The 20,578-nt window shown below is 48.0% G+C and overlaps 1 protein-coding gene across 2 annotated transcripts in view; it reads right to left on the reverse strand.

Moving 5' to 3' along the window:
• Positions 1-19,514, reverse strand: part of LOC134167567 (unconventional myosin-X-like) — a 96,315-nt gene extending 76,801 nt beyond the window's left edge. Inside the window, exons 1-2 of one of the 2 annotated variants that reach the window (XM_062626347.1) lie at positions 19,383-19,514; positions 5,394-5,492 (exon numbers count right to left, since the gene is read on the reverse strand). In XM_062626347.1, the coding sequence (XP_062482331.1) occupies positions 5,394-5,492; positions 19,383-19,403 (120 nt within the window). In that variant the 5' untranslated portion in view covers positions 19,404-19,514. Of the gene's footprint in view, positions 1-5,393; positions 5,493-19,382 lie in introns of those variants that run through there. The other variant, XM_062626348.1, reaches the window with a different exon arrangement.
• Between the last annotated feature and the right edge of the window lie 1,064 nt (positions 19,515-20,578).

A 20,578-nucleotide genomic window follows, 5' to 3' on the forward strand; every position in this document is an offset into this window, starting at 1 on the left:
CCCTATTTTTATAGTCATTCTTCCTTTCCTGTTCCTACCAGTTTGAGCTCTCTGGCCAGAAACCATACAGAACACTCTCTTCTTTTGCTACAGAGTCAATCTCTCATCTTCACTACTGACAGGGACAGATCAGTGCAAGGTTACTTGTTTTTTAATAAAATCCCCTTAGCAGGAGCAGGGCACCAGCTTCCAGCTGCTCTGGGCTGCACAGGTATTACACACTACACTTGTAACTCTGAATAATGATGGCAGCTGCTCCCAAGAGACCAGGAACAATCCTGCACAAAAACACAGGTGGCATCATGTCTCTGTGGGAGATCGAGGCAAAGCTTATTCACATTCCAGGTTTTGGCCCTGCACTCTCCATAGAAGCAGCCAGAGAGTGTCTGGGAGACATTGTCATGTCAAGACTAGAGGAAAGCAAAGCAGATGAAAAGCCAAGTAAAGAAGTGACATCCTATGTGCACACTGGCATGTATGCATATGATACAACTTTCTAAATGTTTGTGCAGTGACAGCTATTAACTTCTATTACTGCTCTGGGAAGAGCTTCTACTTGTATGAGGCTGCACTCTTCTTGCTTCAATTGCTGCATCCTTCGTCCTGCTAGAGCTTCCTCCTCCTCCTCCTCAGTAACCCACTATTCCGCTATTGGGTCATCTTCCTCACCCCCATTCAACACAGCTGAGATTATGTGACTGTTCTCCTCCACCATAACCAGATCCCAGCCCTCCTTTCCTCCTCCTCAAGCACGATGCTGGCATTTCACAAGTTATTTCAGTTGCTTCCCACTCTTGGATTCAACCATGTGCCATCTCCCACCCAGCATCCCAAGCTGCACTAGATGGTAAGACCCAATATAAACAGATGGGAGACTTCATACAGGAAGCCTGGAGAAGCAAACCGGCCTGCAGTAACCCTTCCAAAGAAACTTGGGCTTTTCCTTCCCTTCTGGGGCTCTGGTGTCTATGGCATTTCCATCTCTGTTTGTCAGTACTCCTAGGTGCCAGCAAGCAACTGACAGACTCCACAGAGAATGAACCATGATCTATAGCATTGATCTAACTCGTTTCTCCTGCCTGCTCTCTTGGAGTCCTTGGGCTGCTGTGACTGCCAGGGAGAGGCCATCCACCAGCTGCAGGCTGAGGACAGAATGAGGTCACCCTGCCCGCTTCAGCCTTGCCAGCCCCTTGCAGGGTGCTCACTGCTGCGGTGCATTGCAGGTGCCCAACAAGTGCCCCTTCTCAGCTCTGAGCCTGCGCCCTTGCCAGTGTGAGGAAGGAATGACCTAGCGCAGGATCCCCCTACAAGAACCCCGTGCTACCTGTGAAGCCTGCACAGTTACAACAGCAGCTCTGCTCCTGGAGGGAGCTGGGAAGCAGAAGCAGGCTCATCTCCCTGGATGTGTTTGCCCCAGGTCTGCCCAGTCACACCTAATGTGACAACGACTTGGTCTCTTCCTTTCGGAAACCACCCACAGTCCAATTTTTTTTGTCAGCCAGGAGGTTTTCAAAAATACATAGTTCATGCTCATGAACATCACAGGACAAAGCCCACTCCAGCACACAGGCTTTCACCAGGCATCTCTAAGCTTCTCCGCACCACTTTTGTGCCTGGGTATCAGAGAGGTACGACTGCCAGCAGCAGGAGCCCTGCTCTGCAAGCATGGCCCAGGAGAAACACAGCAATTTTTATTTTTATTTCTTCTTCAGAGTAGAGGCCTCTGTCACAAGAGAACTGATGGAGCAGGAAGGGAGAATGGGACAACTAAATTCAGTGAAGAGTACAAGCTGCAGATGCACAACGTGAACTGGACTCTGTCAGGAGCAGAACCACTACAGCACTTTCAAACCATGAGGCAGCAAACCACCCTGGCTCTCTCTTCTCTGCTGACCTAGACAAATTTTGGAAGGGGACAAGTCCAGAGCAGTATGATGTGATCTCTGCTTACATCTGTCTGGCACTTACTCATTCACCCCTGCATTGTCAGCACTTGTGGCCATTTGGACCAGAAGAGAAATATTAAGAAAACATCCAGAGAAAAAGCTGAGCGGACAAGTGTCCCAAAAGATACCAGGCAGTCAGCAGCACCTGTGCCAAGAGGCTTTTGAGAATAAAAAAATAACTGTGTGATGAGCCAGAGCTTGTCTACTTGCTCTTGATGATGATACTGGAGAAACCGGGACCCTAAAGAACACCAGAGGCCCTAAATACACAAGTAAATGATTAGAGATTAGATCATCACCTGCTAAACTTGCCTTGAGCTGCCTCTGGCTGGGACTATTCAGCCATTCCTCTCAAAAAAAAAAAAAATCTGGTACAAGATCCTCAAAGATTTAAGCAGGTGCTCTGGGAGGACTGCAGCAGAGATGGATTAGAAGCATTGGCTCCGGTATCCTCTGGACAGAAACATTGCATAAGTGAAACACTTCCTGGAGGAGTGGTCTGATGCCCTCGAGGCATCACACTGACACCCTGGCTGAGGCCACCATGTCACCTGTGTGTCCCTGAGACTGGAGTTCACCTGATACCCTTGTGCATCACTGAACCCCTAGAGCTCACCTAGAGCCTCCAGCCCTGCTGAGATTTGGGAGATGAGGTTTCTGTGTCTCTGGAAGGCACCTTTGGCATGAAGGAGAAATTTCAGGCCTTCACTGGTGCTGGGTGAGAGTTGATTTTTAATCCGTCCTGTGTCCTCCAGGGTAGAGACAAGTTTCCAGTCTCTATCACCAACAGACCGCAGTGATCATCCAGGATCCTGGAGACAGACGTGGTAGTTTTTTGTTCCCAAGATTGTGTCAAAGGGGTTTTTCCAGAGGAACTCTGAGGTTTGAGAGACAAACATGACCCAGACATGATGACGCTGTGCCCTTAGAGCTTGCGAGGTGCTACGCTGATCCACCTCCAGTCACCCCAGTAAAGAAGAGGCTCCTTTTACTCCACTGCTCACTTTTGGTTCCCTCCAACAATCTGCCAGGAGATCAGTTTGGAGGAACATCCTCCCCATTATCCTGTTTCAGGCAACATGGAAGCATGACTGGTAAGCCAAGCTGAGTTCAGCAGCTTACTGCTGAGCTGAATATGATGGCTGATTTTGCCTGAAGCAAGTGAGAACACAAACTGTTCTCTCAGCAAAGCTGCCTTTGGAATATCCCTTTTCCAACCAGTTAACATTTAAACAGAAAGTTATAGGTGTTAATAAGCAGATCTTTCAGCTTTCACTCTAACTACAAATAAGCCAACAAATACCACACAGGCACTTCACAACACCGGCAGAGACTTCTACTTTCTCCCAAGTGATAAACTAATTTTGTCTCAGATTTAGCCCACAGGCAACAAAATGACCAGGACTCTCTCTGAGCCCTTGCAATGGTCAGGAATAAAGCAAAACCTGGCCAGAAAGCAAGCCAAGAGGAGAATTGCCAACCCTGCTCACCAGGCTGAGAAAGGGAGAAATGATTCCTTCTCAGTCTCAAATCCACCCTTTAGTGCAACCCTGGGCACTTGAGCAAAGCACCTACCTGGCATCTAAATTATGTTTAACCATACACAAAGTATTTGCCTGGTCTATCTGGACCGTGGTTTCCAATTGTTTTCCTAAGAGCTGGCTCCTCCTTTCCTCCCAGGAAGTGACATTTCTGATAGATTTGTTGCTTGAGGTGTTTTTAAGGAAGTGAAAACAAATAACAAAAGCTCTGAAGCATGACTGAATTTCTTACCTCAGAGCTGCAACAGCTTCAGGAATGCTGGCCACAGCAAACATGAGAACACTACATTTAGGATCCCTGAACAGGGATCAACTAGCCCATCCAACCCAAAGTAAAGTGAAGATGTTTTCATCTGAGTTTCCACCTGGGGTAGGACAGCCAGTCCCTCCTGCGTTTATGAAGCAATGAAGGTGGCAGGTGAGGGAACTGCATGGGAAAAATGCATTGACAAAAAAAAAAAAAAAAAAGGAAAAAAACCCATTAAAACCAAATCCACCTTTTTTTTTTTTTTAGACCTGTGACTCCAGCCAGCATTATCCTGTGCACACTTTCTAGCATGGACACAGGCTGGTGATGGGAGCACACACTCAGCCGGCTCTATGGGTTGGATTTCTGGTGTCCTTTCAGAGGTGCCAGGTGGGTTTGGAGGATTTTCTAAGGCCATAGCAGCATATCAGAAGAGGCAGGAGCAAGTCTAGAAGAGTTACAGAAGTACTCACCATTTGTTGAGCCTCCACAGGCTGCTGGGTTACTTGTGATGAACACCCCTGTGATCTCTTACAATGAGTTAGTGACTCCCAAAACAAGGCAACTCCTTGAGAAAGGATTTGAGACTAGAGTAACTAAATGGAAAACCTGTATGTCTACTAGATGAGTTTCTGACTGAGAAACAAAACAGACTCTTTAAAAAGGAATGATGATTTGAAATCTAGTCCTTTCAAAGCAAGACTGAAAAATATGAGTTTTACCACTGACTCTCCACAAACTGGAGTTCTAAATTCTTTTCCCCCTCTGCCCTCATTTGTTTGCAGGTAAGAGGCTGAAAAAAACCTGTCCAGTTTTCTGTAACAAAGCAGCTGCCTGCAGAGCACCATTCACCAACACAGCTGATCAGATCTAATTGCTCACTGCTGGAGGGCACAGTCCTGCGGATTTCCCAATCCTCCCTGCCCAGTTTGACTCACTAAGAACCTCAATGAAGGCAGTGAATAGTGTTCCCAGGATTAGTGAGCTGAGCTGACTCACTGAGGACATGGATGATTCCCAGAGGTCCCTTCCTACCAACGTTACTTCACAAGCACTGCAGAAAGCATGCCAGGGAACCACAAGGCGCACAGGGCTGGAAATCAGGCAGGAAAGAAGCTTGTTCCTCTCTCTGACAGAGAGCTCTGCTCTCAGGAGCTTAGCTGCCTTGTTGAACTGTGTGCTGTGCGTAGCTGCTGCACTTAACACTGCTGACTGACACAGGGAGCTCACTTCCATGTGCCCAGGCCCAAAGGGCTGATGGCAAAAGCTGCTGAAGCAGATGGTGGTGAGCACAACAGCCCTTACAGCAGCATGGCTTGCAAGAAGCACATCCCAGCAGAACTTACCTGGTGGAGCTGCCTCCTTCCTAGGAGCATTTTGCCAATGTAATGGTTTTGCTAGGCTGCTAATGCAACTCCTTCAGAGATGGCACAATAAAAATCAAGCAGAGAGATGCAAGTAGACAAATGAACAGAAGAAAGAACAATTTTCTCTTTTTAACCTTTGTTAGGCCTTTGGCATGGTTTGTAACAGAACTGGGTCACTTTTCAGGATTGCAGTATTTCAATTGATATATTTCATTTTAACATGAAGGTCATGCAAGAACAAGAACATCTTGAAACTTCACGTAGGCTACAGCCTCATGCAACCTTCACTTACCGTGCCATAATCTGAGGTGAAGAGCACATTTCCATCGGCACATGAGCCAACAGTGCATGGCTGCAGCTGGTCCTGCTCCCGCAGCCATACCCTGGCACCCTGCAAAAGCCAGAAGACCTCCCATTAGAAAGAACTGGAGCCTGCAAGATCGGTACGCAGGATGCAAACACCCAAGGAAAGCTGGGGGAAGCTGTGGTATTCAGAGATTACTTCAAAGCTACAGTTGCTTAAAATTTTTAAGCAAGTCCTACTTACATTTTCATAGAAACTGGGTTTGATTTTTTTTAACATAACATGAGAGGAAGAAAAAGCAATTTTAATCAGCTTCATGTGGAAATCAGCATAAGGAAACATCAATTTTATGGAAAGAGTCATGGAAAGATACAAGCACACAGAATAGTGGGTTCGACTGTCTAAATATTTTCAAGCTTAGGATAGCTGGTCATTAAAAGTCATTCTATAATAATAATAGGAAATGTAAATAAAGCATGTTTACAATTTTCTACACCCACACATCACTGTAAGTCAAGATGCTTCCAGAAAGCATCAGCAACAGCTAAGTAGAGTTCACAAAGCTTTGTTTGCCTCTCTTGCAAGAATTTCCTTTGGTAAATGACATGACTTGACAGTTTCTCTCATATATATATATATATATATATATACACTCACTGATGTATATACAATGGTCTTGATATATACATACTTTCACACACATTAAAACATCTTAAATTGCTCAGTGCCTTTCAAGACAACCCTGGGCACAAAGGTAGATTTCTGGCAATACACATGCAGGGATCTGCAGGGTAAGCAGATCTGATCTGACAGTCTGCCTACCAAAAAAGTGCAGGGGAAATAAGTTTGCTGGATTAGCCTCTTCTGCTCTGCCTGATGGTGGGACCTGGTACAATGGAAAGAGCAGAAGCACAAAGGCAAATCAGGGAAAGCGAGACCTGAAGTTACGCAGAATTAGCATAACGTCACACTGAATTTCAGTTATTGCAGACTAATCTGTTCCATGTCTTCCCATAGAAATCGCATAAACTCTACTTGGATAAATATTGAGAAAAAGCCAAAGTGCTGAACTGTTGAGTAATGTTAAGGCCATCCTGCTTTTCATCGATTCATAGACCTACTTTCTTCCTAATTTGTTTCCTACCCCTAAGTTATTGATTATAAAAGCCCTTCCTATCCTTTTTAACCTGTCAGCACCATTAGCTCTTTGCTTATAGGCTTATTATGTTTGAAGAGATGCCACAGTATTTCTGTATTATATTATACAACATGTGGAACACTAATTCTATTTTTAATGATTTATTTTATATTAGTTTAGGCTTTTTAAACTACTTTAATCACTTTGTAAAGTGACTTTAGTACCCTGGGTTTTCCCTATTATACAAGATGTGTATTGGCCAACCTCCAGTCCTCCTAGTAAAGGAATTGGTTTTAATGACACTAAAAAAGGCCTACGTAATTCCAGCTTTGCTACTGTGTTCTGTTCTAGAGTTTCCACAGCAGGCAGATTAACCTCACCTCACCAAGTGAACGAAAAACAGTAGTGCATCTGATCACTAACCCCAAGGACAGTGTGCAAAGAGCCCCCTCATGGCCAGCGAGCAATAGTTTTTCTTATGTTACAGATTCAAGATCCCAGAGACCTGGTAAGCAATGCACTGAATACAGATTTTGAGGAACTTCATGGTTCTTCAGATTCATGAAGAGGTCTTCATGACATCCTCTTACATTTTCTGAAACTCTTGATGCTTGAGACAAAGTGTCCTGAAGCATCTGGACAAGACATTGCTGTTGAGAAATCATCCATTTCTTAAATCACATTCTGACTATCCTGCCTAAACATATGGACAGCAACATGCATTAGTAGATGATCTTTATGCTATTTTCACCAAAGGCTCCTACTACCATCACAGTATAGAGCAAAATGTCAAATAGCAAAGCTGTGTCTAGAGTTCCAAAAAGTGGGATGAAAGGAAACCTTTTCTAATACCCTCATTCCTATCAGTGCATCTCAATGCCTTCACATACGAGTAATGCAGGAGCACAGAGATGACAGCCTGCCATCAAGTGCAGTTTAATCAGGAGCCAGGTATGCACCCTCCTAGACACACTGCACCCCAATGCCATGGCAGACACACATGCATTACGAGTGTGCCATGCTCACAGAACCCTGCATCGTCTGTCCCTGCAGACCAGGGAGGTCTGGGTTACAGACACTTCCCACACTCTGAATTTGGAAATAAATTTGGAGATAGAGGCAGCTGATAATCTTACACACAAGAGACACTCCACAGGCATGAACATTGTTACTTGTTAGGTACCATTTAGAGAGGAAAAGAGGGGAGATGGACAATGATATCCCTCTGGTATCTTCAACACCTAGAAATTATCAAAAAGTGCAGAGTCACCCAGACCCTTTGCCAGCAGAAGTCCATGTGCAAAAGTAGTAGTACTCTCAAAAGGAGTTCTTTTGTACCATATTACACCATTTCCGACAGATTTATGGCAGATCCTTCTGTGTGCTGCTAAGGAGTAGAAGACAACACGATGAAACTCCCAGGCTCTGTGGCATTTCAGCTGCCCAGAACTACTTACTTCAGTTTACTTTGATGTTGTAATTGTTTTTACAACAGCAATTGCCTCTGCCCAGTAGAATAACTGCACCCATTTATGTTGTTTCCAAAAGGAACATCATGCTGAGACAGCCAGAATAGGAACCACAGAGCAAATAATTATTGTAACTTCTGCACAGCATAGCCCTCATTTGCTGAAAGGCTGAGTTTGTTTTAGTGCATCTCCTTCCATCAGCCCCTTTTTCTAAACATGAAATTCCCCAAGGAGCCTTGACTAAATACAGAAACAGATGGTGACACCAAAGAGACTGCCCCCACGTCACTCCCCTCTCCCCCCAGTACATTTCATTGATCAGTTGAAAGGATTAAATTGAGCAGAAAGCTTCTTGAGGACTGCCAGGCAGCAAGGCAGAACTTCCATGGGAGAAGCAGGGCAGCAAAGCAGAGATCCGCTGGCTTTGGGAGGGGGTACCAGCTGCCACATTCACTGCAGATGACAAAAGAACCCCTGCTCTCCTAGCACAAGAGTAAAAATCCTTCAGTTTTCAAACTGGGATATAGAGGGTCTCACCCAGATCCAGAGACAAAACAGTTTAACACAGTGAAGCAGCAAGGAATCACTGATTTGGACAGAACACCTTAAAAGACAGCTAAGAAACAGCAGTGATGATTTTGTGTAACCACTTTCCATCAAATAAAGCTGGCTGAATACTGAAGATACAGCTAACTGGAGCCCCCTTATATAACAGGAATAGCCCATCCCCTCCCAATTATTCTTTTAACTAGAAGTTTATCAGTGGGGTTGTTTTGCTTTTAAGGGGGTGCAACAACAGCAGATAAAGAAAGAATCAAGTAGTCATGTACTGAAGTTCCTGTATCAAGGGTAGGCCATTCGGATGTTACATGAACTCTCTGAGAGAAGCATCCTCATTCCTATGGCCTCTGTAACAATCTGTCCATGAACCGTCCTTGCCACAAAGTGCATAGCAAAGCACAATCTTGAAAACTGATCCCCTAGCATGGGGTTATAATTTAGAAAATAAAGTTGCTTCATATCAAGAGCAGTGTTTCATCAGAACTGGCTCACTCTCACACCATGATGTCTTCCACTGCAGACAGTAAATGCTAAGATGTCATTTTCATTTGTTCACATAAGACCTGGCACTTTGGGATCCTAGACTTTGAAATAAATAACATTTCCTGGTATCCATGACATCAAGAAATCAATTGAAGCCCCAGATTTCTTTGGCCTTCTGTGCCTTTTTTTAGCATGACTGATACCAGAAGTTATCTCTTGCTTTTACATGTCTGCATCTGCATCTCAGCAGATGAATTATACGCTGTGTCAGCTGGGAAAGGATAAGAGAGATCATGTGCACTGTGCCCCAGGGAAGGGGCATAGATGCAGACAAGCAAAGCACCCACACATTAAAGCAGAGTGTGTATCCACTAGTGGGTGCACCCTCATCATCTATCCAGCTGCTGAAGGTAAAGTAAGCTCCAGAGAACAAGACACAGAACCTGCAGGTGCCTTTGCCTCCCCAGAGCCTCCCAGCCCAGCAGGAGACACATTCAGAGACTGACATGAGCAAGCCACTGCTCTGCAGCTACCACCCTTTAGAAACAAGTCTTCAAATCTTGTTCTCTTATTTGTGCAGTCTGGGCTACCCTTGAATTTTCATGTTCCCCCAGGATGTCTCTCTCTCCTGAAAACTCCTTCCCAGGCACAAGCAACGATGAGCTGCCCCAGCTGTACAGCATTTGAGGAGATTTAGCGGCGCTGCCTCTCTCTAACAGCACTCACACACCCCGTTCCTCCTTGTGCATAAACCTGTGTACCTCCCCCAAGTAACACGCTCAGCAGGGGCTACAACTGGGATGGGTGCATCAATTTTTCAGGAGTTATTCATAGAGCAAACGCACTTTTTGTTGGAAGACACCTTCCAGTGTACAAAACACGTACACAGTTGTCCGCTATTTCCATTACAGGATGCTTTTGTAGGGTTTTCTTTGTGAATGAACACGGCTTTCAGCCTCCAGATCTACCTGCAAACACAATACTATGAGAAGCTCCTGCAGTGCCTAGTTTGGTTTGATCCCTGATCACTGCTGCAGACATTGTGCAAGAGGCAGGGATGCCTCAAAAATGTACATGTACCCTGTAAGTCCAAAACAAAAATATCTGTGAGTACTTCAAGTTTTTCAGCTAGGCATCCAAGCCTTGTGTTTTTCCTGGTAATGGATCCATACGGTCTTAGGCTTGGAAGCAGCACTGTGCTAAACCAGCTCTCTTCCCAGCCTCAATGGGCTTTGTGGTTGCAACCACAAAGCAGAGATTGGGCTAGAAAGGCCCTTGTAATCCAGACAAAGCCAGGATCAGGTTTCAATAAATGCACTTTTCAACAGATTGATCTAGATGATCATGAATAAGTGATGGTAGAGATAGAAAGAGATATGGCTAATGGATGCAAGACTGGGGAGCGGGGGGAGAGTCCCTGACACCCTAGACCCATATGGGAAGGAATGCAACCTTGCTGTTTTTCTGATGTCAGGCTGCAATGAAGTCATATAGCCAGTCCCTGGGTTGTATCTGATGAGTAAACCCTGCTGGAAAGGAGAGACAGTCCTGGAGGCCACAGGTAAGAGAGAGAAGCAACAACAGCTGAGCTGGCAGCAGCCAACATAGAGAAGCTGGGAAGAGGTACAATACCTGCAAGAGCAGGAGCAGGGATAACAGGTACAAAAGCAGAGTTCTTGTGAGACACAAGGATGACACACTGCAGAGCAAAAAGGGTCTGGGCTGCACCTGGGAAGATCCCATGGTTCCCACACATAGCCCACAGAGTCTAGGCAGCCCCTGCAAGCCAGTGCAGCTCACAGAGTTGAGCACAAAGCTGCAGCCATGGGTCTTGCAGCTCCAGAGCAGCAACCCAGGCTGAGCCCATGACTCAGACTAATTCTGCCAATTAGCAGCCCCATTCCTTACTAATTAAGGAGCAATGCCCTCAGTCTGCTAGCAGCTCTGCAGAATAGCAGTAGCAGGAAAAGGTTTGTGCATTTTAAATCATTGAAGAGCAGTTTGTTACTTCTGGTCACTGATATATATGCACTGCTTCCCATCCCTCTTTTGCCTCCCCCTCCCATCTGTTCTGTTCCTCTCTCCTCCCCCAGTTTGGCTGCTGCACAGTTTCTCTTTTCTCCACTCTTCCTGCATATCTCCCAACTTTAGATATCCTCCAGGAAATGCTTGGTCCTTGAAGGTAGTTCTTGATCTTCCCAAAGGAAGAGCTACCAGCAACCACATCAGCTTCTTGCTCTGAGAGTGATGGGAGTGAACTCCCGACTGCTTCTACATGCTTCAAGGCTGTCCTTTGCAGTGAGCACAAGGTGCACAGAGAGGAGGCAGGAGTGCATACTTCCAGACTTTACTGCAAGCTCCCTCCAGGCTCAGTTTAAGATGAGCTGCCCCCCTGCAATTCTGCCATGGGCAGAGGGGTCACTGCCCTCCTCAGGTGAAGCAACAATCCTACAGAGTTTGCAACCACCTGGGAACTTCTCACTCGCCTTAAAAATGCATACTAAGTTTAGTTCAGTTCCTAAAAGCTAGCACCAACTCCATGCCTTCCCTACAAGCCCCTCCCCGCCTAAAACTTGAATTAAAATTAGTTATTGCCCAGGGCACATTACTTACTTGGGTATCTACAGGTGTGTATTCCCTGTCTCTGAACATCTCTGACACATCACAGCAGCACTGGCTTTTCCACATCCTCTCCATAGCCCTGAAAGGAAGGAGGCAATATGGCATGTGCAAAATCCCAGCCTGGCCCTAACAGAACCTTCACTGACAAGTTAGCAGCTCCAAACTGAGGAAGAGAAGTGGTATCCCTGCCCTGTCCTCAACTTGGACACTGCTTTGTGTCTACTCTCTCTCCTGCCACCAAATACAGTGAGACAGCTTCCTTGCAGCTACCTCCTCTCTCAAATTTGCCCAATGGCTTCATGCTGAAGCTGAGCTGGTGGACAGCTGAGTGGCATTCGTGCTCCACACAGGAGAGCTCAGGGCCTCAGGAAGCCATGAGGATACAGTTGTCTGTGACAGAGATGCCAGCTCCAGCACCAGCACCATGCCTTCAAGCAGCCATAGTGCAATTCATTCCGTAAAAATCTCAGATGAGAGCCCTGAAGCAGTATTTCTTCTGCAATATTTATTATGCATGATTTGGGATTATGTCCAATACCTTTCTGTATCTTTAACTTCAGTAATTCCCTGCCACGTGGACTTCCACCATCTACTCACACATTATATGGGAACACTTTTTAATCAGTCTCAACACTGTGAAGCAGAAAATCCCTTTGTCTTGCAGTCAGAGGTGGAAGAACAGAGGAATTCAATCCACCTTCTCTGTCTCATCCATTATTTTCTGCTCATTTGCCATGTCCCCCCCTATTTGTCATTTCACTAATAAAGTTTTTCAAACTCTTCACGTGAGACATTTGATTGTTCTCAGTGTCCTTCATTCAGACACCACACAGAAAGCAAGTGGAGTGCCTATGAGCTGCAATGCACTGCCAGCCAACCCAAAATAAGAGTGAAAGTGTGCAAAACTGGGGGAAACAGCTCATGTAAGTAAAAGACAGCAAAGACAGAACCATATATGTTTCATTGTTTTCTCTTCTAAAATCACTGGGGACAAAGACCTGTGTTAGTAGCAACATCCAGCTACTAGATGGGGGTGGCAGCATTGTGAGTAACAATGGAGACATGCATAAGTTTTTAATAAACATCCCTGGAAAGTACCCCTCTTGCATCACATTGAGATGCTGAAAGCGCTTTCCATATATTACTTTCTGGAAAGGATGTAAAATGTTTTAAAAATCAACAGGTCCAAGAGTTCCCAGAGATCTGTCCAGTAAAGTTTCCCACCAGCCTGGTAACACTGAGGAAATTCCAAGAGATTGGAAGGGTCAGAGCCTAAATGGGGGTGATAGCAGGATCATCCCAGTAACCACGGGTTGTTTATTCTGAGAACCCCAGGGAAAATACGTAAGTTTACCCTCAGTTTTTTCAGCTTAAGGATACTCTACATTTAATTGTTGCCCAGTGCCAGTCAGCGTGCAAGAAGTCAAAAAGACTTCTTCCTTCTTTACATCCAAGCATGAGAGATAGACTCTCGTGGCGCTGCTCATGTAGAACACAGTATTCTGATAAAAGTCAGCCCATGAGGAGCAAACAGTAGCAAAGGGATCTCAAAATCATGACTAATTGAGAGATTTTCTAACAAAATTCTGCAGAGACAGGATTAGTTCTATTTTGTATTCTCATCAAGGACCTAAAATCAAAATCAGTACTAGCAGATGCCAACATCTGGGAATCAGTAAGTGCCCACAAAGATGAGACTATTAGAGCACCACAGATTCCACAGCCTGCTTGTTTGAACAAAACAGAATTAAAATACAGCCAAACTGAAAGGTCAGCTTCAGGAGAGAAGGAATGCAAGGAGCACTTCAAACAGAGGAATGTCTTCTGGAAACTCACAGACCCAAAGAGGATTTTGAATTGTTGCACAGAAACTCTCAGGATATTTGGTTGCAACAAGAGCTGATGCATGTCTGGGATGTATAAACAGGAGTAAGGAAGTTGACTGTTTACTTATACTTTGAGGTGTGAGAAAAGAAGCCTTCCAGAGAAAATCTAAAAGAGTCGGACATTTTTGCTATTCAGAAAGACCCCTTGTAATGCAAAAGTACTTGTGAAAATGCTAATGTCATTATGTAGATTGGCCAGAGCTAGGGCTGCCCTATCTAGCCTAGACACTGATAGCAGAGGGATCACAACAGAATGTGGCCCAAACATGGGCTGCAAACCTCACCTTGATCCCTGTGTATTGAACTACACCTTGGTAAAAGCACATGAATGCCAGCAGTACTGAGGCTGCTGCTTTGCTACCTGCTGTCTCACCTTTGCCAGCAGCAAAGAGGAAAACCGGCGCTGGAGAATAATTTCTTGCAGATAGAGAAGTTATCTGGGACGAAACAACTCTCATGAAGCAGTGGAAAAGTAGGATCCAAAAATGGATGGAGCTGCCAGACACTTTAGAACTGAAGCAGGATTTATTTTAAAACAAGGTTGTGTAACCACTTGAAGAAACTGCAAAAAGCGGGGGATCCTCCAGAAATAAGAAGCCTTTCCATAAAGTATGATTCAGCCAAATCTTAATCATTGGCTCAAGACACAGGTAGCAGGAGTCAGCACTAATACACAGCCTTGGTCCTAACCCCAATTTCCACCTTCTTATCAACATGCTGGTCACTGTATATATAAGAGGCTCTGCCACTGGTTCAGTTGCTATGATAATTATTGCATTTATAAGAGTCCCCCGACCGACACTGTGCCAAGCAGTACATGGCAGACAGGTCCTCCGGAGGTGTTTTTACTGGGACTCAGCTCCACAGCACTGCTGAACTGTGTGCAATCTCAGATGGAAATGAGGAGACAGAACAGCAGAGCTTAGGGTAACTGGAGGATAACCAGGAAACAGACTCACAGAAGTTTCAGTCTTAATGATCACATTTAAACAGCTTGTACCTTCTCCTTGAAGCAAAATGGGAAATAAGAAATTGCAAAACATTTCTGATTATTATGTAAAAAAATGAAAAAAAAAAAAAAGTGAGGCAAGAAGTGAAACCAGAGCTGTACAAGGGTGGTTTTGGAGGCAGGGAGCAGCTAGACTGGCCCATGGAGACCTGGCTGCTCTTCAAGTGGGGGCCCCCATCCAGTGCCTGAGCCAGCTCACCCTCACACCACTGATAGTACCTGACAAGGTCACAGCTCATGCAGTCTGGCTCCAGATGAATGCCCTAAGGAGAGAGCTAGCAGGACTCCCTCCCTTCCGCCAGACACTTCTTCATGTCACCTTTGGCACAAGAGCTTTCTTCCCCACAACTGCGGCTCTGGAACAGGCAGCCAGGCCCTTTTGCCCCACCTCTGCCTTTCCACCGCTTAAACAGTTCGGGGGGGATGTGGCTGGGATGGAAGATTCTGCATGTAAGAACATCCATGCTACACTAACCCCATGGATATCTTCAAGGACAGTAGTACTTCTCTTTAGCTGAACTACACAGACTAATTAAATACAGAGGGGTTGCTCTGTTTGGTATTGACTCAGCATCACATACGCAGCATGGATGTAATAGTTCATATTTCTCTGTCTCTTCCCAGTCCCTCCAGATACTCTTTACTAAGAGGTCACAATATTCTATGTAAACTCTAAGAGGAGGTCATCGGGGAAAGTCAGCAAAGCACATGCTCCTCAGATGAGGAGAGAGGGTTGGTGGAAATACTTCACGGAGCAGACTCATTTCTGAAAAAGATGATGCTCTACCTACTATTTCCTTCCTAAGACAACAGTAACAGTTGTTAACACATGGGCACTCAGCTCACTGTTATCTGGAAAGACAGCACATCACTCATGGTCAGCATCAACTCACTCAGCTGAACCATTTCCCTTCTCTCAGACAAGAATCTCTGGAAGAATCTTCCAGCACATCTGGCCATGCTCCTCTCTCACAGGAACTCCACCTTCTCCCATTTGCAAGGAGCATGGGGAGGGCAAACCAAGCTGTTGAGAAACCTAATCTAGCATGCCATGTACAAGCCCTGCCCAACAGTACAAGCTGGGCTCCCTGGGGACATTGACCTCTGAAAGATGCATCCAGGAAGCTTCAACAGCTCAAAGCTGGTGAGAATCTCATGTACAACCAAAACTCAGAGCAGTCCTATACCTGCTGCACCCATGAATAAGGCAGGCTCTATACTGCAAGGATGCACTCACAGACAAGTCACTTCAATTCTTCTCCTTACCCATGTACTCTGTCTGCAAATGTTTACACACTGGAGTTTACACCAGGACTGAGGAACCATCAGACGCTTGGAGGACAGCATGTACAGTTGAGTATTACTTGGCCAGCAAACAGCTCTGCCGACCAGCTGATGGCTTTGTGGAGTAGTCAGACAGCTTCCCACTTGCATCCAGTAGTCAGCACATGTGCACAGCAGCCAAGGCAAAGCTGCCGGAGTGCTAGCGACCTGCCAGAGCTGCTGCTCCCAACCTCAGTTTGGGACCAAGAAAGCAACTCAGATGCACACATGGCGGCAACTCAGGAAGCCCTCTTCCTCCTCCATGGATTTGACTTTAAGGCTTCGCCCTGGTCTGCACGTGTCCCTGGGGAAGATAGCTCCTTTCCTCACCTGCACTGCAGATGTCCCAGGCAACAAAGACGAGAAGGGCTGTAGCCAGGGGAGGATGTGGGGCAGTAAGTGAAGACCAGGTCAGCTGTAGAGAAGACAGCTCAGACCACCACAGCAATGAAGGACATGAACACAAGATCCCCCCAGCCTTTTTCTTACCATGTCAGAAAGCTTAAGAACTTAAGAGGATTTATTTTACAACACAGATGAAAAGCCCTGCAATTCACCAAAAGAGTAATACAGAAAATTGTTTAATGTTTAAAATACCAGCACTTCTATGCCAGTGGCACAGAACAGAAGGAGCACCTTTGACTCCACTGGATGCTTCTGCTCAGTGCAGGCTGACCATAAGCCCATGCTGACTGGTCACTCCAACTGGAGAGCAGAGAGGGATGGGATGGGAGAAGTGTCTCCTTTAACCCTGGCCACAACATTCCTGCTCCTTGGGGAAAATTGGAGAGCGAGTCACATCCTCTGTGTCACCCTACATCCTGCCCTCACTCCAGACACACAGGGAAACCATCATCCGTCACCATGCCACAGCCCTGGTCTCCAGGGCCCCTCCTCCCTGTCTGGGCACAGGACCCCCTGCAGCAGCCAGGAAAGGAGATGAGGAAGCACTCACCATCTCATCTCCTCTGCTCACACCCAGCTGGATCAAAGGTGTCATCCGCCACATCTCTGAGCCACGCTGCACACCAGACCTCAGATGGCAGAGGCATACCCCTTTGTGCTGTACCACTTGCTCAGAATGAAGGCCTTCTCCCCCTTGGGACACCACAGGGGAAGAATGATGGCAGCATGCACCCAAACAACTCTCTGTCCCTGGGGTCAGCAGTCAGAGGAGGGCATGCCACATGCGAAGCCCTCCAGCAGCATCAGTCTGGCATAGCTGGCCAAAACTATTTCCCGCTTGGAAGAGATAGGACAATAAGTAGGTTTGAACCTATCACTAAGCCACTTACCATAGATAAACTTCAAAGAATAGAAACTCCTTTGGTTCACAGCATGCTGAGGGCAGAACAAGGGAAACTGGGAAGACTCATGGCATCCCCAACTAACTTCAGACAGTGACCACATTGCTGAGCATGGTATCTAAATGCTGCAAGCACAGCATGGGAGCCTGCAAATGCAAGACCAACAACATGCTGGGGTTTAAGCTATCCATTGTCAGAAATGACATATATCCCCTAGGACAAGCTTGGCTTCTGCTGCAGCAGAGATGTGGAGCAACTCCCTTCTGCACAGGCGTTGCCCTCCCACCAAGAACCCCCCACAGAGAAGGAGGAAGAGCGGCTGGGGTGCAGCAAATGCCAAACATTCCCACTCCAGGGAAGCCACGTTCCCTCTCTCCCACCCCCACTGCCTTTCCTGCAAAGGAAAGCTTGATGCTTTCCCACACATGCTCGCCCTGACTCTCCAGCCTTGGCCACCTTGCTTCACCAGGGTTTAAGCCTGTGATTTATGAGAGATGTAAGACTCCTAGAGAGTCTCTGGCTTCAGGACTGCCCCTCAGCCTTTCCTTGGAAATCCATGGTAGAAACATGCCTGAACAAGTGGAACTGGACAAAGCCGGCAGTTCTCTGCTGGGTGCTACTGGCTGAGACATGCACCTCTGGGCATCCCCTCTCCAGCCTCTCATTACCATCAGGCACTTCAGGCTCCTTGGCAGCTATTCCTGTTGCAAGGGGCCTGGAGGTTCCTCATGACAGAGGGGTGGGCATAAAGGCTCTGGTGAAATGGCCCTTTGGGAAACCGTGGCCTCCATCTGATTAGATACAGGCAGCCTGGGCTTCCAGGAGCAGCAAGTTAATCAGTTAATGGCTGAAAGGATCCTGGGCGATGCGATGTGCATGCCATGGGGCAGCCCCAGCAGCACAGCCCCCGGGGCAGCCACTCCTTTCTCTCTGGGGCCAGATCTCGGAGAACATCTGTTCTGACAAAGAAAGTACTTCACCAAGGAGGAAGCAGGCCTGGGCATCCATCAGCTGCTCCAGCACCCTAACCAGGGGCTGCTCTTGGGAGGGCTGCCAGTTCCCCCACTGCATCCAGGACACAGCAAGAGCCAGACACTGGATTTAATGGTGTGGAAACCAACCAGGGTTTGGAGGGGGTGGATGTCTGATGCCCCTGGCCCCAGACAGGAGGGTTTCAGAGCTCAGCTGCAGACCTCAGGATGGCCCCATTACCCCACAGTGCCTGCCATACCCACTGCCAGTGCATGGGCACACACTGTCACCCAGGGAGCCAGCAAGGGCTGCCCCAGCCTTGCACCCCCTGCCCCTCACAACCAAAGGCAGCATCAGGCTAGGCTGGAAACCTGCATATACTCAGGCAAGGAAAAAGGCAGAAATAATTTCGGGGTGTCTGTGTTGTGCACAGCACCAGCACATGCATTAAGGCTGGATATCACTTCCCCACGCCCTCCCCCGGGCAGCACAGTGCTCCACACGGCTGCTGTACACACCCAAGGCCAGAGCAGTGGGGCAGGCACAGGACCAGAGCCCACGCCGAACAGGTAGGAGCCTGGCTCCGGAGCCGGTCCTGCCCGCCAGCGTGAAGGTGACTGGGCAGAGGTACCGAGGAGGCAGAGGACCAAGGCGGACGCTCCCGTTGCACGCTTCCCGGCTCCGCACCGGCTCGGCTGTGGCCCGGTGCCACAAGCGGCGAGCCGAGCCGTGACACGCACACACAGGCAGGAGCAGGCTCCAGACTCTTCAGTCGCTCCGGGGGATTTAAGCAGCATGCGAGCAGTCTCTGGGCAGCCATGACTATCATGCGACAAACCCCCCCCGCTCGCAAGCAGCCCTCAGCCTGAATTGCTGGAGCCGCACATCACCAGGGCTCTGGCTCCCGTAACCCGTTTTGCTCCCCACAGGGGCTGCCCCGTGCCGCGCTGGCCCCGGCGGGCGCTCGGAGACAAAACCCCCTCACCTCAGCGCTCAAGGAAAAGTGCGACCGGGACCGCCCGGGCGAGGGGCAGCGGCGGCCCTCGGCCCCGGAGACAGCCAGCCCGGGGCAGCGCTCCGCAGACCCGACCCTGGGCACGGCGGCCCGGTGTTCGTCCCGCCCGGGACCTGACCCTGCCAGCCGGCCTCGGCCCGGCTCCCGCGCCTGCCGCAGCCCCTGCCGCAGCCGGTCCCCGCCGCTGCCCACCTGGCGAAGAGCGGCGTCCATCGGCGGTCTCGCCCCGCACGGCGCTGCCGACCGGCTCTCAGCTCCGCATCGCCGCGGCCGGGCGGGCACGACTCCCCGGCCCCGCGCCGCGCTGGCTCCGCCTCGCCGGCAACGGGGAGCGGCCGCGCCGTCCCGCTCCGCTCCGCCCCGGGGCGCGGGGAGCGCGGCCGCTGCGACTGTGGCGGCTGGGAGGAGGGCAGGGGGTGAGCCTTGGCGTGTGCTGAGCATGTGGGAGCAGGGGAGCTGGTCACACTGCTGGGGGCAGCTCGGGGTGCAGGGCGTGGTGATGCTGAGAAAGGTTTGGGGATCTGGAGGCGCCGGCGAAGCCAGTGCTGCCAGCGGATCCACGGCAGGAGAGAGGGACCATCTCTGGACACAGCCACAGCGGCCAAGTGCCGGTTTCGGAAGAGCCGCTGATGTCGGATAGAATAGCTAGCCTTCGGGATTTGGGATCCCTTCAGCGGTTGTCATAGCAGGATACAGTGAGAGAGACCGTTAACAAGCATTCTGACAGAGCTTCAAAATCATGTCTCTGAGATCTGGAAGAGCTGGCACAGAGCAAGAGACTGGGTGAAGTTTGTCAAAAAAAGTGTGGCCATATATTTCACGAGAGCCTACACTGTGAGGGTGTTTCTTGCAGGAAGAAATTATTCCTTCATTCTGAAAGGAAGGAGATCTAACAGCAAGAGGGGGGACAACGCAAATTTGAGGTGGTTGTTCAGGGGTTTTTGTTATTTTTGTCAGTAATGTGCTTTTTAACTACTTAACACAGAGAGGGTTCCAAGGGAGATCGCAGTATCTTGTCCAATCTCTGCCACAAGACAAAGTCACACCTAGGCCACTGTCTAACCCATGATGATCACCCCACCAGCCTCTTCCACTTTCACTATCAACCTTTTGGTAAGGATTTCTAATGTAGGAGTCACTGTCACTGTGTCCTTCCATTTTGATACCATATCTCTGAGAACTACCCTGGGCATGACTGCCCAGCCTCTTTTGTACTTGTGCTGGCTTAGCTTAACCTACACCACTTTTCCTGTTTTATGAAAACATCATGCAAGACGGCACCAGAAGCCTAACTACAGCCCTTAACTCACATCTAATACTTCTGTCTGCATGGCCAATTATCTTGTGAGTGTAGGTGATTAGATCAATTCAACAATGTATCCTTGACA

The sequence above is a fragment of the Pezoporus occidentalis genome, unplaced genomic scaffold (assembly GCF_034315485.1).
Source record: "Pezoporus occidentalis ecotype Australia unplaced genomic scaffold, CSIRO_AGI_Poc_V1 ctg291, whole genome shotgun sequence".
Taxonomy (NCBI): domain Eukaryota; kingdom Metazoa; phylum Chordata; class Aves; order Psittaciformes; family Psittacidae; genus Pezoporus; species Pezoporus occidentalis.